At 37.7% G+C, this 26,198-nt stretch overlaps 1 protein-coding gene across 2 annotated transcripts in view; it reads right to left on the bottom strand.

The window, feature by feature from the left end:
• The window catches only part of lrrtm4l1 (leucine rich repeat transmembrane neuronal 4 like 1), a 59,757-nt gene extending 35,699 nt beyond the window's left edge, over window positions 1-24,058 (bottom strand). For both annotated transcript variants that reach the window (XR_008606636.1, XM_055040563.1), the window contains exon 1: window positions 23,447-24,058. Coding sequence is in view for 1 of the 2 variants with exons in the window: in XM_055040563.1 (XP_054896538.1) it covers window positions 23,447-23,450 (4 nt within the window). In the remaining variant the exon portion in view is untranslated. The remainder of the gene's footprint in view (window positions 1-23,446) is intronic.
• Between the last annotated feature and the right edge of the window lie 2,140 nt (window positions 24,059-26,198).

Genomic DNA, 26,198 nt, shown 5'->3' with positions numbered 1-26,198 from the left:
GATTCACCTCCGGTGGAAATTATTGCTCATTTCAGCTCTTCCGCTGATAGCTCAGGGCTTTTATGAGATGCTGCTTGCAGCAGTGGCTTTTTAAACCTCTTATCAAGATAAAACATAAGAATCACAGGCACTTTATCCGCTACAACATTGTGCGAAGGTTGTAATATTTGATCGAATGAGAGCTAATGGCAAGAAAACGTCAATTGGACGCTCTGCCTCAGTGTCAGCATGATGCTGTTAGCAGGCTCGGCGAGGACAGAGGTCCTTTAACTTGACATGAGATGGAAATTGGATAGTTTTCATCCAGTTTCCCACATTCTGACAGAAACTGCAAACGGTGAAGTCGAGAAGCGAAGACACGCTCGTCTCAAGAGTCAGAAATCCCTAAAAACGTGGTTCATTCATAATGCTGTTCAGAGGCTCACCACAGTGAAGACAGGTGAGGTTTTCAAGTCTGACGCCAAATAGTAACACCACCTGCGGTGATTTCCCACAGTGTGAACTGTAAATTAATGTCAGCAAAAAAAGAAGTACACTCCAAGATCCCTAAGAGAAACGATCCAGGACGTAACGTTCATGCCGAGGAGTTTATGGGGAAGGTCAAAGGTTCAGCGATCAGAGCTGGAAGGAGGACAACAGTATGGCTGCCAAAAACGTTGACAATTCCTCCACCGCACAGCGAAAATGACACGAGCAGCAATTAAACAATGGACAGATGGAACTGGCAGAACTGTCACAGAAACGATGCTGGGCTGAAACATGAAGATAAAACAATGAGATTCTAAAAAAAGAGGTTTTGGTAGCATTTTATTTTGAAGGGGCGTACATAAGACCTATTTGAACTGTGGTCATTCAGGTAATAATGACACTTTTAATGCAACTTTGCAGCAAAGTTGCATTAAAACTTTGATGCATTAAAACTCTGTTAAATTACTGATAAGCAGTAATTTAACAGAGGTAAGGTCATTAAACCAAGATGCTTCTCAGCACTTTTAATGCAACTTTGCATCAAAGTGTCATTATTTACCATTTTGTTTGTTTGTTTGCATGAATCTTTTAGGTCCACATTTTTACAGATGGTTTTTCCACTGCAAGAGAAAAAAAAGCATAAGCATAACAAAATAAAATGACATTTCTTTTGGCTTGATAAACAAGTTTCCACTTTTCTTTCTCAATCTCTACTGAGCTTCACATTCAAAGATTCAAGCATTAAAGCTAAACGGACAATAATAATTACACCACTGGTCTGGGATTTAATTGTTTGACCTTTTTTATAATGGCTACAGTTCAACAATTTCATTTTTTATAATGATTTCTGTCCCATTGTGCAGGCGCATGATTATACAGCTGCAGCTTCCAGGAAATACGAGTACAGATATTATGACGCACAATGTGTATTTCTGTGGAAAATATTCCGTAACTATGTCTCATATAAACACTTTGTGTAATCTTGTAGTCTCTAAACAACTGAAATGCTCCTATTATTGTGTATTTCAGCAATGAAACCCGTTTAAGAGCTGTGACACGCAGGGTAAATACATTCGTGAAAAAGAAATAATTCAAGAGGTTTGCTCTTAATCTTGAATGAAACATCTGTTGTAAGAGTTCAGAGATTTCTACAAGATTAACGGAAAAACTAACTGCACAATTTCTGGAACAGAAATCCAAACAACCAGGGTGCCACGGCTGAACAGCGCAGCCATCTGGACTGTGAGATCTGCAAATGAAACCTGACAAGTCCTTATGTGACCGTTTGGTCCAGATTCTGCGTGATGCAGGACGGAGCTGGCGTGTTAAAAAGCACAACAGTCCTAACGCCAGAATTATAGCGGGAACACAAAGATGAACTCCTAATTGGTGTTTAATGACCTGCTTTTGCCAGAAATCTGAAATGTGTGGAGTGCAGAGGAGCTACAAGAAAATCGTCAAACTTTCGTTTTGGTGAATGCTCTTAAAGGGCCGGTTGTGCAGGAGCGTATTTATAAACCTGTTAAAATATCAATTCTTAAAATTAAATAATATTATTGAACATCTTTTCAGTCCCTCCACAATTTTGTAATTTTTGTAATATTTTGCAATAAAAATAAAATTGTTTGTGATAGAAACTTGGAAATATTTTCAATATTTACACTTATTCATGAGGGTAAATGCAACTCGCTGCAATAGACTCCCAATAATGTATGACCGTAAAAAAAAATTGTTTGAATTTCCATAATGATTCTCAAGCAACCAGAGGGACTGACTGGTATAATTTGGCAGCAAACAGATAAAAAAATGCATTAACCTGATTGAAAACATAATATTTAAGCATATTTAATGTTTAAAAAACTGAAGGAAGCGACACAAAAATCTCTGACGAAGAAAATCTTCACATAACATAACAAAAAATATAAACAAAATAAAAAGGGTAATTTTTGATATAAGTCACTGTTTCTACTTTAAGCTGGAAGAAATAAACTTCTGAAAAGTTTTTCTCAGTTTTTTGGAAGAGTGCATAAAGGTTACCATTCAGCGATGGCATCAATACGTCCATGCGCTGCCCAAACCCTGGAAAGCAGCACCAACAGGGTGAGGAGTGTCAGGTAAAATTTGGCTAAGATGTTTTCAAAGCAATTTGTCCGTCTTCCTGTCAGGAAAATGACACGACAAAAAAAACAAAACAAAAGCAAGAGCTGATGAAACTCTGCAGAGGTGAATTGTGGGTAAACTGAGGAAAATCTCACTTTGCTTCATTTTAAAGTTTCTCTTTTTGTTGTTCACAATTTCAAAAGACATTTTGGAGTTATCCCGTCTTCTGTTTGGTTGTAAATGTCTTTATTCTCACGTAGTAAAGATTGTTTTCTCCTCAAGTGAACCTTTCTCTCTTCCCTCAGGCTGAAAGTCTCCTCATGCATTAAACAAGTAATGAATTCGCCATTCACTTTTCTCACATGTGGGTTCCTACAATGACTCACACACACAAAAACATCATAATTCACAATTTACGATTGAAAACTAAGACTTTAAGCTGAAGGTGCAGAAGGTCTTTAGGTAAGAACACGTAAATCTCTTGTGGAAAAGGGAAATTTACCACCTGAATGGTGAATGTTTTGTACAATCCAAACAAATAAGTCGGCAGAGCTGCAGCACATTATTTGAGCTTTATGTGATTTTTACAATCACATTTGATAAGAGATGGTGAAGCTACAGAACCAGGGGAAAACAGTCTGGGTATTCAGAATACACGTCGACCCAAACGTGAACTTCTATAAATAAACCTGGCGCTAGAATGTAAGGACATTACTGTTTGGTTGGCTGGTTTATTTCCTTTTTGTAGCGATTATTCTTGGTAATAAATCTTGAACTGTTGGACAGGCTATTTCCCTTTAAACGTCCAGCACCACATTTGGAGGAAAAATGGATTGGTGGGCTGAGCAGCAGAGTTGAGTGTGTGGGTCGTTGTGCGTATGAACAACCAGCCAAATCCTCTCTGTTAATGCCAAACTGTTAACTCTGCTATTGACTTCTGGTTGGCTTCTCTCACTGGATTGGATGGTATAAGTTTGGGACAAACTAGCAGTTTAGCAATCAGGGGCGCAAACTGAATATTTGCTTCACGTTAAAAGACCGTTTCCCTTTCAATTAGCATTCTGTTCCCCACACTTTGACCTTTTGATCCAAATGCCATTGGCAGAATCTGGACAAAACATTCTTCCACACGTTCAATGCATCACTTGCTTCTCTAAAGTCTTTGCTGCAACTGAACATTTCATAATCCGGAGCAGCAAACTGCAAAACCTGAACTGCACAAGACTATAGAAACTATTTAACTTCGAAGCCCAAACTTATTTTACCCGTCAAATTTAGCTTGAATTCAGATTTCGGTGAATGTCATGGTTTGTTGTGACTTCGTGGCATAAGTTCCTGCGTACAACACGATCAGAAATCCTGAATGAAACGAACGGTGGATAACGACGCTGGACGGTTCTCCTGAGACGCCGCGCCTCCCTCAGGCTACAACTGTGGTATTTGAGCAAAATGTCAAGAACTTATCAATGAAGATGCAGAAACTAAACATTAGTTAAAACATGGAAAAGTGACTCCTGAGGCTGATCTTTCATAGGAACAATATGTTGAAGATGTCAAAGGTCAAACATAAAAGTATATTTTTATAACATTCTCATTATGAGATTACTATATTCTCTATAAATTTATTATTCTTGCAATATTCAACATTGCTGACTGATGGCAGATGGTAATTTTTTTGTCCACTGGTTCTAGATTTTACAAATCAACATTTCAGTTGGCTAAAACCAAACTTCTACAGTTCACCTTTGCTCAAACAAAACATAAACGTAGCTAGCATTTTCAAACGCTTGTTAAGTAGCTGATTATGAAGAATCGTCAAAGGAACAAAGAGAGAGAAAATTATTGGTCTTCTGTGACATGTAGGTTTTTGCTTTTTTCGGGGGAAGCATAATTCTGGGGATTTCACATAACATCTTACAAATGCATAAATTATTTTTTGTATTCTTTTTGAACAAAATCATAAAGTCTGAACTTTTCTCCTCTGCAATTCTTCCTTCCACTAAACCTTCAATTGAAATATTTTGCATGATTCCCTCTGCCGAAGAAATGAGTCGGACGTTTTCCTCTCGATATCAGAAGTTACAACAAAGCAAATTTTATTTTAGCAGTAAGCTTTAATGATGCACATGGAACAGAAATAAACCAACTTTTTGACTTCAAAATTACTCAAACACAACTTATTTTCGAGGATATTCCTTAAGAAAAAGAGAATTTCTTAGCAAAAAAGAATTGCACCAAAATGCAACCAAAAAGTAAAGCAGCTGAAGGGGGAAACTGGAGGTAAATGAGGTGTGATGGTGAGTGTATGATGAACAGAACGTGAACACGAGAGCTATAAATAAACCCCACAAGTCCTCCAAGCGATGGCTGCACCGCCACTTCCATCACTTCCAATAACGGCTCCGCTCGCACACCCACACCTCCGCCATCACTACTTCATTTCATCAATGCTAATCTAAATAAACCGGCCCGTTCTGGGATGAAGAGAATTTTAACCAAACTGTCCTGCGTTTATTTTTTGTTGTTGTTGTTTATTTGTGTGTCTGTGACAGCAGGGGGGTTGTTCACATTGATTTTAGATGACTGGAAACTCCAGGCTGCACACCCACAGAGCGCTCAGCCACCGGCTCGCTGACGCCTCCACATGACAGCACCTTTAAATTAGGGCACATCGGTTGGCTATGGATTTCTGTGCAGAATAATAACGACTGGCTGAATATCTGCACACCGGGGACCGAGCGGGACCTTTACTCAACACCGATTGATTAGCCGATCATTAAATGTACAGGGATGACTCAGCTTCTCCCACTTTCATTCCTTCATTTTTCTCTGTTGTGAGAATTTAAAAGAGGAATCATGAAAACCGGGTATTAAATACGGCCGACCTGAGAGCAGATGTTCACCTGGTTCCCTTCGTCTTAGTGGAGCGTGACCAAAGGGAGCCGAAGGCTTTCAGAGATTTCTGCTCCTTCTTCATCTGAGACGTGTGAACAACAACGTCAACAATGAACAGGAATCAAAACGAAGGAGAAAAATTAACCGAAACATTGAAGGGATTTGAAGGATTTAGCTGAAAAGCTTGGCTTGAGTCGAAAACAGCTTTCCATTATTCATTTGAAGGCTTTTTACTATTGTTTTATGTGCTCAAGTACGATACATTTTCCCAGAAGGTATTGCAATAAACGATAATATTGTTGTTTTTAACAAGTGATATAATAGTATTAATGCAAAACCACATTCTTTAAGCTTAATAAGCTTAACACAGGTAGTCATAGATAATTTAAATATTCAAATAAACAAAACAGAAACAACTAATAAAACTAAAAATGACACCAAAACCATGAGACTGAAAAGTTTTATTCTGTTTTTGGTAGAAAGAGAGAGAAAAATCTGGCAAATGGAAATGATGGGGTTTGTGTTAGTTTATCATCTGATTGAGTTTTAAATATCTATTCAGCAGTTTAATAAGTGCTTTTACATTCAGATTTTTTAAAAGTATTCATACGCTTTAAACTGTTTTCACATTTCAAAGCATGACAACCACAATATTTTATATAAAATGACAAAAAATGAAATGAAAGCTTAAAGCTGCAGTAGATGACATTATTTTTCAAAATATTTGATAAAATCATCATTATGTCCTGACAGTAGAGGAAGAGACAGATTTGTACATTTTAACTGTCTCATAATAAACACAGTGTCACGTTCAACCAATAAGTTAAAAACACATTTTTATATAAGCAACATATTCCATCTCAATCTGGAACATAAAAGGATTTTTTGGGGGTTTTATCTTCTGATTCAGCGAAACCTTGAGAGTGAGAAACATTTTGGTGAGTTTTTAAAAGCGTTTGCCACAAAAACAAAAGACTGCTTCATTCAGGGTAGTTAGTCTGTTGGAGACTGTCGCTGCTGCAGATCGTGGCAGATAGACAACGTCCTTTGCCCTTTTTTTGGTGAAACAGAAAAAAATAAGCCCAATAAGCTCTAGTTAAAAATCTACACGTTATTGTTTACACCTGGAAATGTTGCACAATCACACAAGGGAGAGCAAAAAGACGATTCTGTTTCATGGTAGAAAAACTCAACGAAACCTGGAGATGAAGTTATTAATTTAGTGCAGTGAGCAACCGCAAAGCTAAAAATAACGCAGAAAAATTGTTGAACGACTCAAAAAAACCAATTTTTTTCCTTCTCTCCGTCGGCTACGCCGTAGTAACAATGCCACTTTACGTATCCAAAAAGACGTTCAAACATGAAGAACACAACATTCAGTCTGTTAATTTCATATTTTCATGCTTGATGTTTATTTTACGATTATCAATAAGTGATCGCTGCGGTAGATTAGCTACCAATGCTATTCGCTAAGCTAACACTAGGGTGGTTGATTAGCTAATTTAATCTCTTGCTCTGCTGATGATCTACCAGAATTGGTGTGTTTAGGTTGCCTTTTCTCAACTGAACTGAAACGCATAATTCTACAGCACATCTACACAATGCGGTTGTCAGAGTCAAGCTAGCATGACTGAACTACTTCCCTCTCCCTCTGTATTTCTTTTTTCTTAAAACTTTTTCCTCACCTTGTTATCTATTTGTGACAATTAGCAGCAAAGCACTATAACTCTTTGTTTTATACATCTGAAGTACATTTAGAATTTAGCGCTTTATGTTGACAACTTGACAGCTAAAACTGATGCTAATCATCGTTAGCATCAGAAAAATGCAGGCAGGATCTTGTGTGCATGTCACCTAGCTGCAATAGGTCAATTGTGTCCTATTATCTGTTAAAACTGAACAGAATTTGATAAAAAACTAATCTGAACATTGTAACAACGTAATAGAAAAATCAATTTAATTCTAGTTTAAGTTTTTAAATTTAGGGAGATATAATGCTACAGCATAGTTAATGCTTGGTTAACACTGTGTTGCTCTTAAACCACAGGAATATTCAATGAAGAACAAACGTATGAAACAGGAGCAGGAAAACAACAGGCTTTTATTGTGCACAGAAATTAAAGCTCAGACTGGATTTCCATCTGTTGTGAGCAATAAATATCAATTAAAACCCAGAGCTTCTGCGCTCCACTTCCCTCAGGGCCCAATTACTCCCAAGAGAAAAGTTAGACTCTGAGCTTACACATTAAATGTCAACTAGAATTGGCTGAAAAACGAGGAACACATGAAATGTTATTACATAGAAGCATAGCTTTTTCCCCCAGTTCCAGCCTTTAAGGTCAGCTTCCAGAGGAAAACTTCCCTAAAATGACTGTAAAAAGTGAAGTGGCTCCTCCCCTCAGGACAGAGCGCGCTCTGGCTCTGGCACGCGCAACAAAGTCGGCTGTCGTCCTCCTTGGCCGAACGTCAACTTGGTATTTCATTTGAAAGCGCCGATGCAAAAGCTATTACCCAGAGTGGCCATGTCGATTGGCCAGCGGTGGCATGACCACACACTGGGGCACTTCAGGGAGATGAAAAGTGTCCAAAAAAAGTAAATATTCTTTCTATTTCTAATTAGATCGGCCGCATTACCAGTCGGTAATGCATATTATAAATGGAGAGGTGCTGTGGCGAGACCTGAAGGTGGCTAGCATAATAGTAAAATTACCTTTCATGTGACACCAAGCCAGAGAGTTTAATTTGAGAAAAAAGTCTTCAATTTATTAAAATAAGAAGCAATGTTTAAATACAATACACAGCACTAAAATGGTTGTCAGGACTACTCATGTTAGGGAGAGTATGAAAAGTATCTACATGTGCATTTTAGACATTTTTCTGCTCCAATGTCTAAAATGTGACCTTGCTGCAGGCCGGTCTCTCTCTCTCTCTCTCTCTCGTCGTTTTCTTGACTCGTCGTTTTCTTGACTTTACTTTAGTTTGGAGAGAAGATGTTTTTTGCTAGTGTCACTATTGTCTTATGTTTTATTCATTTGGCTTTGACAGTTGCCTTCTTTCTACCTTTTAAAAATTTGATCCTTGTGGAAGCTGGCCAAGACTTCAGCTATGAAAGGCTATTTGGTAAATGTCAGGAAACGCCTGAGTCATGCAGGACATGAATGTTATAGCTGATTCTGAACGCAGCCGCGCCACTAGATATGGACCTGCTGCACGGTATTCTTTATACATGCAAGTTTTTAACTGAACCAAATTACACCGAGTTCCACAGCACATCTACACGTTGCAGATGTCATAGTCAAGCTAGCATTACTGACCAACTTACCTCTCACTTGCTATTTGTTTCTGACCTTATCTAGTTGTATACAATACCAGTAAATATTGATCATCATCGGTCATAACAGCAATATTAACATGGGCTCAGATTTTAACTGCTGAAATGTTGAAGCAAACTATATTTTTAATCGATAGGATTAAAATTATGCGATGGAGTTTGAGTGACCATTTAATAAAATCCTATTTGCTGCTGCAGCTCTCATCCCCTGTGACAATAGCCAAGGGGTTTCAAATGTATGATGCATGCAAAGGTCAGCAAAAAAACCCCAAAGTACTCCAACCTGTGATAAACTGCATTATTGAGTGACTTAATTCAGATTCAACACATCTAGAAACAAAACCCAAAGCTTAAACTGTCATGATTTATCAGCAGCCAGCTTCGCAAACTGAAATGGACCACCTCTAACGCTTTCAGTCATTATTTTACGTCCATTCATTTCATTTTGAAACAATAAAAGGCTTCTTTTATCAAAACTTGGACTGCACATCCTGCAGGAGAAGCAAGTCCTAAATGCACGCTGTTCCGAACATCAGAAACAAGATTGGAAAAGTGGAGCACGGATGGTTAATCACTGCAGGAATGGCAAAAATACAGCTTAAATGGGGCAGTAACCATTAAAAATTGAAATGAAATGAGAAGTCAATTCTGTTAGCTCAGTTTTTCAGTCTGTCTGTAGTAGTGGAGGAATGCAGCAACCACGGTCAACTCAATCTGCTCAGGCAGAACTGAGGGACGCGAATGTGAACGGACAGAGCTGCTCCTGCTGGGACTTAACACTCAAACCTGACAAAAACACAACTCAATAAATTACACTTTATGTCTCCAAGCTCTCTTGTTCTTTTGGGTTTGCGCCTGACTTTTGCCGCTCCACTAATTATCAGCTCCTAATGACATTTCATACAAAGGAAACTGTGAACCTGGAAACACTTGACATTCAGTTTCAGGTTTCCAGCCGCTTGCTAATAGGAAACCTAATTTGTTGAAAAATTACAACAACGGTAAATGCAGAGAGAGAACTGGTGGAGGTTTTCTAATGAGCGGCTCAAAAAGTCCTGGTAGGGTGCAAAGACTTAATGATGGCAGCCGAATAAATCAGGCTTCCAACACTTTCAGGTCCATTTTTGATGCTTAAATCAGTTTTGTTGAACTTTTTGTTGGTTAATTTTGTCTTTGTAAGCCCAAATGTACATTTGTTGGCGTTTCCACTTGGCGCAAACACATTGAAAACGGAAAGGAAAGAAAACAATCGACAGGAAACATTTCTTTGTGGAACAGAGCCAACCCTGCAAAAAAAAACTTTTATTATAAAAGAGACCAAAATAACTTGGTAAAATTTGCACTGAATTTGTTTTCTGAAACATTTCTCAGACATTGTTTATTTTAACTCCTTGGAGAAGCTTTGAATTTATTTCCTTTAGGAATTAAAGGCATTTTTAACAGAATGAAGCAGACCTTCATGTAATTATTAAAGATCGAGGTCATTTCTGTATAAATGCATCCAATTGGTGCCATTTTGGATTAAAATCCTGATTGCTCTGCTTTCATTCACCTTTTATTATTTACCCTTTTGATAAAAGTGTAATTTGTGATGCCTTCCTGTGATAAAAATACCAGCTTGCGAATTCACCGGGCAGCTGTGGGTGAAACAAAGAAAATAATCTGAACAGAAATAAACACTTCTGTATCAGTTTCAGCCTCCTGGGTCTGTAATCTTTTTCTAGACGGCTCATTTTAAGCCTTCAGTGCTCTGCGCTGTTCTATTTGTAAACTACAGAAGGAAAATGGGGGCGGAGTGGAGAGTCAAACTTAATATGGCTCCAAACTGGCAACCCAAGTTCCCGAAAGTGAGCCGCTGCCCAACGTGAGTCACACCAGCAGGAGCACAGAAAGCGTGGGCCAAACGGTGATGGAGATATGAAACTCACCTCCAGCCATCTTTAAAATGAGAAGCTGCGTCAAGGAACATGAGGAATTATTCTAAATTTTATTCACAGATTTGTTTTTCTTCCCAAGATTGGCATAGTTGGCCATTTTTAAATCATTAAGCTGTAATTTGTATTGGAGTATTGATCATCCTTCCATTTTTAATCTTTTTTAAAACAAACAAAAATCTTTGGGTGTGAAGCAGGAAAAAAAAATTGTAAAATGATACAATTTAAGTAAAAATTTAACCCCCCACTGCACTTACAGAAAAAATGAAATAAAAAAACGGCTTCAAATTAAACAGAAAAGCAATTTCAAGCTGCAAAAACTATCAATTTTAAGTTACTTTTATGCTTAATTATTTAAACCAGCTATTTGCTCAAGCAGCCAAATAAAACTTAAAGGTGTCGCTTCTTTAGTTGACTGGAAATATTTCAAGTTGCAAAAATCAGGAAGAAACAACAAAATTTGTCTTTGTCATCCAAAACGAAGCACTTTGCTCTGTTTTGTTCGGCCTTCCTGTTACTCTTGCTCTCTCCTTTCTCACTGCATTTACGCCTCGACATGTAGAGATTAGAATTTATCAGAAATACTTTCTTACATCTCCCTGCTTTCTCTAATTTTACTCCAAACACCTCACTGATAAAAAAACAACAAAAACGTTAAATTTAGAGAATTTTGATTAAACAATCATCCACACTGAAGAGTGTTGTTCTTGACAGGATGGAGATTAACAATTATGTATGTCAACCGGAAAGTTATATATATATATATATATATATATATATATATATATATATATATATATATATTTAAATTGGGCAATTTTGTCCAGTCAGAAGAAATATGTCCAAATAAATTCAAAGATTAATTTAAAGCTAAATCTGTCCTGAGTATGACTAATTTTGCACTTTACTACATGGTTTGTTGACTGACCTTTTAATGCAACTTTGCATTAAAATGTCGTTATTTATTGAATTACACTTCATGACAACAGTTATAAACACTATTGAAGACTCAATCATTTATATACCAGGTATTAGGTCATGTTTACGACAGCATCATGTCAGCTCAAATAAAGTGTTACCAAAATAAATACGCAGAATTGTTTCAAACGGAGCAAAAAGAATCAGTTCCAACAAGGACAACATGAAGGCTAGGGAAGAAAAATGTCTTTGTCGTTCGACCTTTATCTGCAGTGGATTCTCTCCCAGGCTGATCACCATTCTGTTTACGATCCAGAGGCGCGCTCAGATGTAAAAGCGGCGATATTAGTTTTTATGAAACAACCCTCTGAAGCCTGAAGCAGCACATCCAGGAACTTCTCAAACCATTTATTATCCATCTGTGCTGCTGGAGTCCATTACTCTTTCTAAAAAGGAGAGATGGGCCTCCCCCATGGACACATTACCAAACCAATAAAAGAATTTCATTAGAGTGCACCATCACACCTACAGTAATTGTGGTAAGCATAAACACTTAGACATTTGTGTTATTGAGCTGTGGAAGGAAAGCTACATAATTTAACGAGACACATATCATTCAAATGTCAACTTAAAAACACATTTAATAGAAGGGAAAAAAATGAGCTGCATGAGAGAGAGCATCCTCCATTTATTACTTTCAGGCACACTTTGGGATTTTATTTTGGCATTCGTTCTTTTGAAGTTCACAAATGGCCACCAATTAAAATGGATCTGATGAATCTGAAGCAAAATTCAGCTGCTCTTGTGGGAATTTCCTTAAAGTTTCAACTTATAGGACAGTAAACAAAGAGCAGAGCGAACGACTGCATTGTTACATATTTAAAAGTGACATATTAGGACAGGTCTATGGCCTATACAAAGCATTTTTTGCACAAAATCATTCTTAAATAATGAGATTTGAGGCTGGTCAGTTCTTCCTATTGTTTCCTGTCCCTTTAAATCCGAATCAACATGAGCCCTCACATGTGAAAATGGCAAAAATAAAACAAAATGTGCAATTGTACAACCGTGCAACTTTGAGAAGCAGAAGTGGAGCCTTCCGCAAAACCAACAAAATGCAGCAAATGTTTTTTAAATAAGTTAACAACAAAACACCTTATCTTTTCCAGCAGCCATTGTACAGCAGAAAAACCAGCTGACCCAACATGGCGGCGCTGAAGTAGGGTTGCTTGGTAGCAGGCTGGCCTTCACTGGGGTTGATAGGTAACGACGCAATGCCTGCTGATTTGTGACGTTACATTGTGGATGTTTTTGAAACTAGCCATTTTTTAGACACCAATTTTTATTTTATTTTTTTAAGTGCTTGGGCTGTTATTTAGAAGCAGCAGAAATCCAAATGGAAGAACAAAATGCGAATTTCACATAATATTTCCCTTTTAAGAGTGCTTTAGGTTGTTTTTTGTGGTTGATAATATAGCGAGAAGTTTAGACTAAAATAAAACCAACTAATATCCTTTAGACCTTTGACCTTTGTTTCAGTTTTGTAAATTTATAAAAATTTATATTTCTACCAATTTACGTGAAGTTTTGAGAGTGCAAGACACATTAATGGTCAGCAAAACCGGCGCAGAATAAATTTCTGCCCTTCAGGCTCACATTTTCAGCAGAGAGAGAGAGAGTTCGCTTTAAAAAGGCACCATAATTAAATGATTAAAGGTTAAATTTTCATGAGGCCCATCTGGCACTTTTGTCGACAAATCCTGACAGCATTTACCAGGTTTGTGTCCAAAATTAATCCTTGCTTCACATGTTAACTGTACATCAGCAGGTTTTGTGATAACGTGACAGTTCAGATGAAATTTCACATGGAAAAGATAACTGTTGGCTATTTATAGAAGCCACATTATGCTACTTGCCACAGGTATAAAGAAAAAAAAAGAACAAAAGAGAATAAATTTGTAGATCCCCCTCTCTGCTTCAGGAGGGTATTTTTGTGTGTCTGTAAAAGTTGCTCACTGGCGAAAACACCCACTCTTTAGGGAAAGTCAAAAATTAAAAATAAAAAACTAAATCTGCTTATAAACTTTACTTTTCACAGATGCTTCAGCCTGCCCATTCTGGTCATGTGCCTTTAGTTTTCCCTCTGCCATATGGGCTGAGTGATAATGCGGTGACTTAAAACCTCATAAATATTCAGGAACATAAGCAACGTTGTTCAAGTACATTTATCCAAATAAGAAGCCAGAAGCTGAGAAATGCCATCAGACATTAGAAATAGGAGAAAATCTCAGCTTTAAATGTGAGCGTACATAAATGTACAGCCATAAAAGCTGTAATAAACTGTAATGTTGAGGCAATACTTTGAGAAAGTGTCAAAATATGAAAATTGAAGGATAACCACCTATTAAAACTGGTGAGTTTAGAAAGTTTATTTTAACTTAAAACTATTTATCAAACAATAACTGTTATAAATATTCTAAGTTATTTAATGTTGCATAACACCTGGAGAAATTATGTTTCTGTTTGATCGAAACTTGTTTTTAAGCAAACTCAAGGGTTAGCTAGCATTAGCATTGTAGCACAGCTAGCAGCTGCGTTAGCAAATTCTTAGCAACGTTTTGTACCGTTTATTATTACTAAGTATGTTGAGTCACGAGAGTAAAGCAAATAAACTCAACAGAATGTAATTTTTGCTTTTCTGTTTGATCTAAACTGTGTTTTTAGCTAACTTAAGTGTTAGCTAACACTGGTTAGCTAACACAGCCACGCAAGAAAATTTGACGTTTTGTGCAGTTTACTCATTTTTAGAGTGTGGATTTTATTAAATCCTACCTGTTTATGCCGAATAATGAAGCACTTACACAACATATTAACTAACTGGGTCTGATTAAAAATCAATGCCTCACATTTCAGACTTTCATTTATAAAAAATATTTCAATAAAATAGTAAAGATAAGTTCTTTATTCATCCAGTTTCGTATTCTGTGCTACTCGTTTTCCACCAAACAAAAATTCAGTAAATACATGAATGTTTGTGGCTGTAAACTGACATGGGAAATAAAGGAAGTATGATCAATACACGTGACGTTAAATAACTTCAGTACTATAAGTATTGTAGTGAATGTCTCCAGTAGTTTTGCATAACTGACTTGAAGAGCTGCAATTATATAAAGTTGCTGCAGAAATGAGTCATAAGATGTTTTTATAGGGGTAGTTCCCTCCTTGAGAGGAATATTATGATTATAGGATCTTGCTTCTTACTTTGAAATAATCTGAGGTCAAATAATTCAAGCGCTAACTCTGCTCTGACCTCTAAACCCAACAGTGAGCACAAACTACATGGAGAAGTTGTTCAATTATCCACCTTTTGAGTCCTTTGCTCATGCGTGAACCACGAGGGACCGCAGCCCTCGCTGGGAACATTTTCCTTCATGTCTGCCCAGACTGCAACAACTTTATTTCAATTATCTTCCATCTTTCTAACACCAAAACTGTCAACACTATTCAAAGAAATGACATCAAGATGGTTTGTTGCTTCTTTAAAAGAAACATCTTCGTGCATCGTCGAGTCCCTGAATGTCTGACTTTTACTCCCACGCCCCTTGACATCCAAACCGTCAGGAAGAGACAGACAGCAGAACCTCTTCACGGGCCAATAACGGCACATCTCTCCGCCTTTTCCTTTGGACCGCACCGAGAGGTGAAGAGCTGATCAATACGAGCAGGAGATCGTCTGCCACGGCTGACATTTTGGAGTTCTTTTTGAACGAATGTGTTCACTCGAAGTCACCAAGACACTCTGGCGTCAGTGGCCTTATTTTCTCTTAAAGTCATTAAGAGGCAAATTTCTTAGCTGCATTCCCGTTGCAGACGGCTGCTGGAAGTGATGGGCTTATGGTTCTCACTCTGAAGAGTCTACTTCCAGATTAGTTCCTCAAAATAACTCAAAAAGCGAGGGCTGTCCTCAGCACAGAATATACAAATGTGTTGACTCGAGTTTTCCACTTTCACACAAAGTAGATCAATAGATCTGAAAGAATGTTGTTAATCAATACTCTGATTCAAATGAGTAAATTTGACGGCCTTTAGAGATAGTCAGTAAAAAAATTGCAACATCTTTACACAAAAACAACTGCCATGTTGAAAGCATCAGTTAAAGTAGGACCAGTTATGTCTATTTAATCCAGTGGATTACCCATAATCACATCTATACTGTATTTTTCTATTTCAGTGATCACATTTCAAACAGCTGAAGAGGATTTTCAGGCCAACTTTTCAAAAACCAAATCACATGTCTAAGTGGAAGCTAAAGTTCAAGAAACATTGGATTGAAACTTTTATGTAATTATTTAAAGTAAGTGTCTATTAGGGATGTGCAATATGTTAAAAAAAATCCCAATATACTGTATATTGTGATGAATGGTGGTTTTCTTTTTGTGGCTTCAGAAAGACCGTCTGAACGTCACTTCCTCCCTCCCGTGACATTTGCCGCGCTCCTCTTGAGCATTGAGCTAACGCCGCTGGAGGGCTAAGACACCGGATCCATTGGACTCAGCCAGCTTTACGCACGTCCCAGCATGAACCACACCTGTCCCGCGTGCGCTTTTCCCTTCACTTTCCTGCTGTCTGACCGTGACATCTGCCGCGCTCCTCCTGAGCATCTCGCCAAGACCGCAGGAGGTCCAGATAATTAACATTTTTGCACCTGCCTTTTTGACAAACTCTTTTCTTAGCACCGTTAATCATGCTGCTTCAACTTCCTCTGTTTTGATGCTAGTCGATCACGTCATCAACAAGCATTACCGCGGTTAGCTAGTGGACTAAATTTGTCATTTCTACTGTATATATCATGCATTTCTAGTGCCTATAGCATAATTTTTGGTATTTTTTTGTAATTTTTTTGTAGCTGTGTTAGTACAGGTTTTTTTCATAAATGTATTAATGTGACTGCTCTGTCTGGCTTGAAAGTGATTTTATATATATTTATACATAAAACAGACACTGATATGTTTGACATTATCTCCACTTGTGCGTCTCACCCAGCACAAGATGTTTCACAGATGTTTCACTTCTTTGTGAGAAAATGAACATCTGGCATCTGTGGATTCATCAATAGCTAATGAAATGCAGTCGGCATCATTTGCAATATTTCAGATTTTCTGATTGTTGTCCACATAGGGGTTTGTTTGATTTTGTTGCTGTTTGAAGTCTGATCTAATCATTTCAATGTTGAAGAATCTTTGCTAAGGTCAGTAAAACAGAATATGCTGCAGGTTACTTTTTGAATTCAATGGAAAACGAATGCAGGAATCACAATATCATCCCTGCTTTATAATTTAAAGCATAATTACTGACCTTCATCGCTTTAAGTTACTTTCTTTCAGAAGACAAAGAACACGCTGCTGAAAATCGTGGTCAATTTGATTAGATGTGCTCGGACGAAAATGTCCAGTTTCAATCTTTGGCTGATCGATTGGATGATCAATCAGCCAAAAGAGAAAAAAGATCAAATGTCTGTATTTCTGTCCTGTCTTTCAGAGAAAAATAAAAAACAATACAGAAAAACAGAAGGAAGGAAAAACGACAAGATAGATTTACAATCTATCTTGGTCTCTTGTCATTTTTTTCTTAAAAATGAAGGAAGGAAACATGAAAAAAGAACAGAAAAAAAGGAAGAATAAAATAAAATCACAAAAATTGAGGAAGAACAGAATGAAAGAAGAAAAGGATGAATGAATAAAGAAGAATATTTAGACAATGGGATGGAGAATAAAGTCTGGAAATTTAAATATTTCATCCACACCTTAAATCCAGACTTTGCAGTCAAACCTGTTCCCTCCTGTCTTATTCTAGGCATAAATAAAACAAACAAATCAGTGAGCAATTTTCCCACGCATCGATAAATTGTCTTTCCCATTGATCTGGCTGGCAGTGATCAAAAGGGATGAAACATGGCAAGCTGTGAAAGCATCGCCTCTCTCGCCGCGCCGCTCGTCTTCAGACTGTTTCAGGTTCGAGATTTCATGGGAGGCACGACTTCGACATATCCAGGAGAAAACTACACATGCTGCACAGCAGGAGGGAGGAAGGGAGACGGAAATTCAAACTACAGACCCCGAGACACACGGAGAACAAATCAGAAGTGATATCGTCTGCGATGTGACGGCTCAGAGTGGCGAGTGGGCTGTGATGGAGAGAATAAATCACTACACGCCGTCAGAAAATGGCTGGAAATATTCCACTCATTTATGAAGTTGTTCCCCATCGATGGCTTGAACTCAAAGTTTCTCAACCGTTTTCAGAATACTAGTTTCTTGTTTTCTTTAATGAGAAGAGCGGCGCCACTTGGGCATTTTGAGGTATTTATAGATTCTGAAAGTGTGGACTCTAAGCTTCCCAATGATTCAAACGCATGGAAACAAAAACGATGTTCTTTCCTACCAAAGTGAAGAAAAATACACTTGAGTTGCTGCAGCAGAAACAAAGAAATCATCTTTTGTGCCATTAAATATAAAACTAATTCACCCATTTCGATCAGTTGTATTTATTTAATTGTTTTAATTAAATAAAAACAGTTAATGATGTGTAAGAAAAAGCAAAGAAGACTTCTCACTAACTGAGAACTGTTCAGTTCAAAGAGCCGTTCAAAGGAATCGAATCGAATCATATAAGCCACGAGGCAAAATCTGGCTCCTCTCTAGGCATAAATCAATTATCAATTAGTCCCTCCAGTTGTTCACAAATACGCAAAATACACACAAAATCAACAGATTCACACATTTTTTCACTGTAACTTTTTCTCGAAACTGATCAAAAACGTTGGGTTTGAGTGACTGCTGCCTCAGCCTTACTGGACGTCAAGTTAGAGTCCGTAATCAATACAGCGATTATTAAAAAAAAGTCACATTCAATGTCATGAATTAGTGCACCTATCATAAACTTCCTTACAAATTTCACTAAAGTAGCGTCACAAAATGTGAGATTTTGATTGCAAAAAACTTCAAAAACAATCCCAAAAACCTGGATGGACGAAAAAGATCTTCAATATTTAATTTTGAAAAACACTTATTCAGTAGAAAAAAACAAAGCCAGTTTTCAATAATTATATTGTTATCAACAGAATCCTTTGGTAAGCTAGCGGCAGCGTCGCACAGCAAATAAGCGCTTGTTTACATGCAGTACCTTGCGGGCCGCTAGGGGGCGCCCGGGGACCACAGTTAACCATTTCAGTCCTGAGGACAGACCCTGTTTTGTCGCCTAAACCTACGCCTACATGCTAACGCTAATTAAATCCACCATTATGAGCAGATAGGTGATCTCCGCCGCATAATGGGCCAGTTCTGGTAATCGTTTACACCGCAGGCCGCCCATTATAAGCTTTAAGTTGGGGGAAGAAAACAAAAACATGCCGCTTGTTTTAAAAGAGTTTATGTTTTTGTTTTTTTAGGGGGGGGGGTTGTACTCAGTGGGATCATTATTGTTTCAGCCTGATGGAGGAAGCCGACGGATTATTGAACAAATGGGACATTATTTGTGCCTAATTGCCTTGTTGCTCCTGCAGAAGCAGTTCCACCACAGAAGATTAGCATGCTCCATCAGACTGGAGACCATCAGGCCACTGTGCAGCTCTTGTATTATTTATGCCTGTGCTGGTGTGTGTGCGTGTGTGTGTGTGCTGCTGGAAATGTGGCTGCTTTGTGTTGTTTGTTATTGTGGGAGGCAGGAATGAATATAAATTCCACGGATTAGGATACAAGTAGGTGATTCGCATTCATCACTCCCGGGCTGTTATGCATCCACGCTTGGCAGCTATTGATGAAGGCGAAGGGGAAAAAAAAAAAAGATGTTTCTGCATTGCTGTTGACTAGTTTCGAAATTAAACTTGTATTGTTTTTTGATTGCCGTGCAATTACTGTGATCATTCAATTATGAGCTATGCAGAAAAAAAAAGGGGGAAAAAAGTGAACTCTCTGGTTTCAGCAATTCAAATGTGAGTCTTTTTTTGTTTGCTGTTGTCATACTGGTATTTTTTAGTCATCTTTCAAAGAAAATATTAGTACTTATTCTCTCGATAAATGAAATAGCCATAAAAAGTTAAGTTGCTTTTAAATTTTTCGTTCCAACTTGTTTTCATGCGTCAATCAATTTAAAGATTTTTGACAAAATCAAAGTTTTCTATGTCCTGAATGGGCAATTAATGTTACAGCAAGCATATAAATATATATAAAACTATGGAAAGCGAAAGATGTACACATGTAATCATTTCACTAAAAAACAAAATTGCGAGAAAAATAATTATATCAAAATCTACACTTATTTTCTTATTTCATGTGGCACAAGCAATATTGTGCAAGCAGGGAGTAATTAAACACTTTTCCCCTGAGGTGTAGCTGCCAACCTACAAATTTAATTAAAGTTCATTTTAAACTTTTTTGGGGGGGATCACAATAAATGCACCGAAATATTTCTGAATCATATTAACGAGCCTCAGGCTATTAAAGTAAAGGCTTAACGCCCTGAATCTGTGTTTGAGACTTTTATTTTGGAAGTCAGAAAGTACTTCAGTGTATTGCATTGATTCTAAAAACTGAGAATAACTATTAGCCACCAAAAGTTATTATGCAAAATTGGGAAAACAGAAGCCAAATTTTCTTTCACCCCCCAAAATTAGAAGTTATTTAAAACATTTTTTAACTCAATATTTTTGTCTTCTGGGTGTTGCATTTCTGAAATCCTAACACAGACCCATTTAAAGACATTTATAAAGCATCAACAATGAAAGGAAACATTTTAAGGAAATCTCTTTTTGTAAAATTTAGATTAAAATGAATCAGTTCTCTTCCGCTGAATTGTTACGGATTGTTTGTTTGTAAAAACTACTGTGTCCACTTAAGGGGAAAATAAAAATAATATCATACCCAAGACAAATGCAGGCACTTATTTTGGGTAATTGTGGTGACATAATTAAAAGTGTATCAGTATCTCCTCATTAGCTGCACCAAGCTGCTTATTACTTGGGGAAATGCCACAGTTCTGCACAGATGTGTGGGTTGCATGGATTCTTAAAGACTATTAGTCTAATTCAAATCAGCTAGATTTATTTATTTTTTATCTTTATATTGCTTCTAATTTGAATCAGCTGGGTTTGAAATAGGAGGAATATAAAGCGGAATGTGCAGAATTAAAAATCCATGAAGAAATGAGTGGAAGGCATGCAGATTGATTTTCTATTCTTTTCTAGCGGTGCTGCAAATAGTCTAGATGATTTAGATCTGTGCTATTAAACACAAACCCATTACTGTGATTTAATTAAAGTGCTGCACATTAGTTTGTCAAAGCAACAAACAATAATTGTTTAACTACTTTATTATGGCAACAAAGTCAGTCTTACATTTTGATTATAAACTTAGTCAACAGCTAGCTAGCTAGCTAGCTAGCTAGCTAGCTAGCTCTTCTCATTTATTGTGTTTTGTGTCCTATTTCTAAGGTTCATATGGTTTATATTCTGTAATATATGTCTAATAAGTAAATATCAGAGTTTCCTTAAGATAAGTTGCTGCAAGAATTTATATTTGCATCCAGTTTTAGCTTGTTTATCAACAAGGCTACTTGCTAGCATGCTACAGTGTTAGCATTAGCTGTGGATTGTCACTTCCAATTACTGACTTAACTCTGGTTTTGAAGAAAAAGGAAGTAATTACTGACTAATTGAGGTTAAAAGTTTTATTCTCTATCAGATTCCCATATATTCAAATATTGATTAGTCTAGTTTATTAAGAATGCCGTCAGTGCAAGAGATCATGGACTAATTCTTCATGATCGCAGACAGAGCATTTGCATAGCTTATCCTGTTATTACTGCTTCACTGCTGCAAACTTTGATAGTTCTCTCATACATTCCATATATCGGAGAATAGATAGAAAATTCTCCAACATCATACTGCAGGATTTTCCAAAAATGTAAAAGAAAATGACATAACTTTGGTGGTACAGTGTGAAATGTATTTTTCTGAGCTGTTAGCTGTATTGTATTGTTTTATGAAGTATAAAAAGACAAAAATGTCAGTTTAAGTCAATCCAATTTCTAAAGAGATTAAAATTATCTATTTTTTTTTCTTTTAGAATTCAAAAATTATTTTTAAAGTGCATTTTAAAATTTGTTTGGCGTTTTCCAATTTAGAGACCAAATAGTATATTTTAGAAGCAAAAAACATGCAGGTTTTTAAAATATGAAACAAATAGTTCATAGCTTAAACTTTTTATTGCATTTACAAGTGAAAAATAATGATGTGCTTCCATAAACAGATAATTATGTTAATAGAAACCAGATAGTTTCATTGACAAAAGAAGACATGATCGATTGGAATATCAATCAGCAGAGGCAACAGAGAATCCATGTTGTAAAAACTGACATCTTGACCACAGTTTAAAACAAACCAATTGTAGAAAAAGTTGCATGTTTTCCCTCCATAATTCAAGCATGATGCAAACTGAAGAGTTTTTTTTTTTTTTTGGTAGAAAATAGAAAGCTGATGCTTGGTTACAAAATGGTAACAATGCTGGTCAGAATTGGAGCAAAGATTTGAATTGGAGACGGTCAAAAGTGGCGAAGTGCAGATCGACTGCAGAACATTTAGATTCCTCTGGAAAAAAAAAAAAAACTCCCTTCTTAATTTTTTATATTTTTTATTTTTAAAGAAAAATGTTTTTCTTAAACATTTTTATTGTTATTTAAAAAGATTTTTTTTAAAGAATTTTTTTTATTTTCTCTTTAAAAAGTTTGACAAATTTACTTTGTTTTCTTATTTTAAAAAAAGTTTAAGAATTTTTTTTAACTTTTTTTAAGAACTATTTTAAAAATTTTAAGAATTTTTATTTTTTTTTAGAAAGCCAGACAGTCACCTTGAAGGGCTTTAGAAGCACAGTGCTATTGCTAAAAAAATTTGTTTTTTTTATTTTCTCCTTAATTCAGTGTTGCGTTTTTAAACCTGAACATGAAAAGTTGTTTTAAAAAAAATATGACATTCAATTGCATTCTGAGTCCTAAACTTGTGTGATTTCTACTCAAAAACAATGAATCCAAATAATATTTATGGCAACAAAAGTTTGGGAGGGATCCAACAGTTTGTTTCATGCAGAAAGTTGCTTTAAAAAAAAGACAGAGGGAAAGCACGTTTAATTATTTCCCAAGCAGCTCAACTGATGAGCCTCAAAATGCATCGAGAACAAAAAAAAAAAAAACATAAAACATGAAATTAGAAATTGGAGCAGCTGAGCCCAAAAGCGCAGAGACGCACAGAACCGATGCGTGTGGGTTTGCGGGGTTGAGCGGTGGATTTAGCTCTGGAGCAGCCAGTCGGTAAAATGGAGGAGGTGATAGGCAGTGTGGGATGAGATTGTAGGTACCCAGAGCTGTCAGGAGGAAGAGGAGGAGGAGGAGGAAGAAGAAGCGGGAGGGGGGGCATTGGGGTTGAGTCAAAACATGTCAGGGCTCTGGAGGGAGAACCGGGAGGGATGGCAGGACAGGGAACATAATCAGCCAGTCACATCTCTCCATCCTGACCGTTTTAAGGTCAGGTTCAGGCGGTGTTAATGAACTTGTCACAGCAGCTTTATTGGCAACGACAAAACAGAAGGATCGGCTCTGACTCACTGTGCGCATGCAGCCACCGACTCTACATCTTTATTTATTCCAAATCTGTCCCTGTAAACGCATCCAGTCAGAACCGCGGATAAAAAACGTGGATCTGTTCAGAATATGAGGGAAAATGTTCCCCAAACCCCCTTTTCCCTCCACTTACCCATGTTGTCTCATCGGTCCAGTTCCCCGCTCCTCCGCATGCAGCACGACTCCCTCCGGTCCGTGTCGCCTTTCCCAGCCCAGTCTACTTGAGGAGCGCCGCGGGTGATTCACCTGCCTTCATGGTGGAATAACTCTCTCATCAGAAGAAAACAAAACTCTTAAAGTTTGCGCTGTTGGTCCATGACGCAGCGCAACTTTCCCCAAATAAAGCCGAGAGGATCCGTCACCCAGAAAGCACCATGGTGACGGAACCGGAGCGCGTCCGAGTTCAGAGGTGATGGAGAGCGGCGGCTCTCTGCGCAAACATCCAGCGGGGAGGCAGAGAGGGACCGCCGACAGCCGCGATGCTCCTGCAGCAGCGCAGGTTGATTATTGGCGATGTGCGCGCGCCTGAGCAGGAAGGGGGGCAGGCAGGCAGCCACGCGCGCACGTGTGTGGGCTCAATTAAAACGAATCAGACGCCAAATACCCGACTGGACTCCGCATATCCAGAGACTTTAATGTCATCATCATCATCATCCGATCAGCGCAGTCAAAGTAAAGCGGCGCAGACGCAGCAGCCGCGCGCCTCATTCCTGACGCTGCGTGCTGCAGGTGTGGTGGAGGATGAACGGCGGCTGTATGTGGGCATCATCATCATCATCATCACTACATCGTGAGGAGGCAGCTCGCCTGATCCCACCTCGTGTTGCATAATTACTGCAGATGGGGAGGTTCAGTTCATGCGTTCATGTAAGGCGCTTTCGAGCAGAGGCGGTCCGAGCTTGTTCAGCGCCCTGGGCGAACCACCTATCCCACGGTGGACTCAGACTGGACTCCATATTAACGATTTACTAAATTGTAGCATTTAAGGACTTCAGCACTTAAATCTTGGTTTTACTTTCACTCTGAAAATTGCTGCTTGTGATTCGCCAAAACTCATAATTACTTCAAAAGACAAACATCTTTTGTTATATTTTTCACCCATGGAGGTCGCCATGTTGTCACCTCACTGGAATCTACACAGTAAACAAACAACTACCCGAGTAGTTGTTTGTCATTTTGTGTTTAGCTGGTGCAGGCCCGGCGGCATGGGCAAGTATTGGGGGACACTGGGAAGCATTGGGAGAAATTGGGGGGGAATGGGAATATTGGGGAGCATTGCCCGCCCAGAGTCAGCCGTGCCCTGCTGAACTGGAAGCTGTTTGTTGTTTTTACCTGAGGGGCAGGACTGGTGTAATTTTAGATAATGCCACACTGTGTCACTGTTGTGCGTTAAAAAAAACAACAACAACAAACAAACATCCCACACACATACAAAAAAAACGCAGTGGGAGAAAGCCGGAGCCAAACAACTTCCGAATTATGTACATTTGCCCCTCAACCCAACATTTCTCTCCAGAAGACTTCGAGTCATTTGTAAGAGCAAAACTGACAAATACTCAAACAGGTGACCTTTACCCGCTAATTTTGGGAGTAGAAAATCGCTGACTGCTCCTGCCATAGAAACATCATTAAAACTTCTTTCCAACTTTTCCATATTGCTTTGGTGTGGCATGCTTTATATACGCCAACATTTCTTACTATGGCACTTAGTATTTTATCGCCACAAAGATCAGATTTCTTAATGTTGCATTTTAAATAAAACAAGCAATCCAACGTTTAGCTATGCAAGTGTAATTTCTTGAATGTAAAATCTTAACATCTCCTTAATGTCACATAATTTTCTACATTTCATCCCTAGATGTTTTATTTATGGTCAGAAGAAACAGAATTGAAGCGTGTTTTTCATTTGTATTTGTCATTTTCCTGCTGTGGGCAACAGATCTGCTGCATCTGGCAACGCACGGCAAAACTAACACCGTCTCTTTGAGGTTCTTCTCCGGTGTTTGAGTTTGAATCTAAATCAATTCAACATCCAGCGGTAAATTCACTGTCAGTCAAAAGGAAGTGTTTTTTCCCCCTTTTTTCTTCACGTAACAAGAATCTCAAGAGAAATGTTTCTCTGCAGGTCACTCAGGAGGAAACATGAAAAAAAAAACAAAGATAAAAATGTAACAAGCACAGGCAGTGACCCGTTTGGAGCGCTTGGAATGTTTTCTGTCCCAGTTCGAGGAAGGCAGGACCTTTAATCAGACCTTTAATCAGGACCTTTAATCCTCGTGTCTGGAGACACGAGGCCTGTTTTCTCACCGACTGTAAACCTGGAAGTACCAGCACAAAGTCTAATGAGACGAACTACAACAGTAGCGTAAACATTTAGGAAATAAATTACTCTATAGAGTTTCACCTGGAAAAACTAAATCCAGGAAGTTAGATTGGGTCAGATCAAACCCTTTAGATATTTACATGTAAGAAATCGGAGAAAATCTTCCACTGAGAAAAACTATAAAGTTTTTTTGTTGTTGTTTTTAAACGGAAACAAAAAAATATAACATTGTCCTTAAATGCATTCAGCAGCAAAATCTTTTAAAAATAGTTTTACTTACCCAAAAAAGAAATTAAATATTGTCACAACTCAAAAAGGAAGGATCTCTGGTAGCAGTCAGTCTTGCAATAAATCAGAAAAAGCCTCTGACTGAAGACAGTTGCGGTAAGAAAATCTGCTGTTGGAAATAATTAATAAAAGTAATAATAATTTTTAATTATTATTATATTCAGTAGGTAGAAAAATTCAGAAAGAGTAAAAATAAACCTCAAATATCCTTAAAATACTCTGGCTGTTGGTAAGTGCTGCTAATCTACCTCCTTTGCTTTAGCAGCTCCACTTT

This window comes from Poeciliopsis prolifica, unplaced genomic scaffold (genome assembly GCF_027474105.1).
Source record: "Poeciliopsis prolifica strain line A6 unplaced genomic scaffold, Auburn_PproV2 SCAFFOLD015, whole genome shotgun sequence".
Taxonomy (NCBI): Eukaryota; Metazoa; Chordata; class Actinopteri; order Cyprinodontiformes; family Poeciliidae; genus Poeciliopsis; species Poeciliopsis prolifica.
Note: the sequence above shows the minus strand (reverse complement) of the source record. Positions and strands in the feature narration are given on the sequence as shown.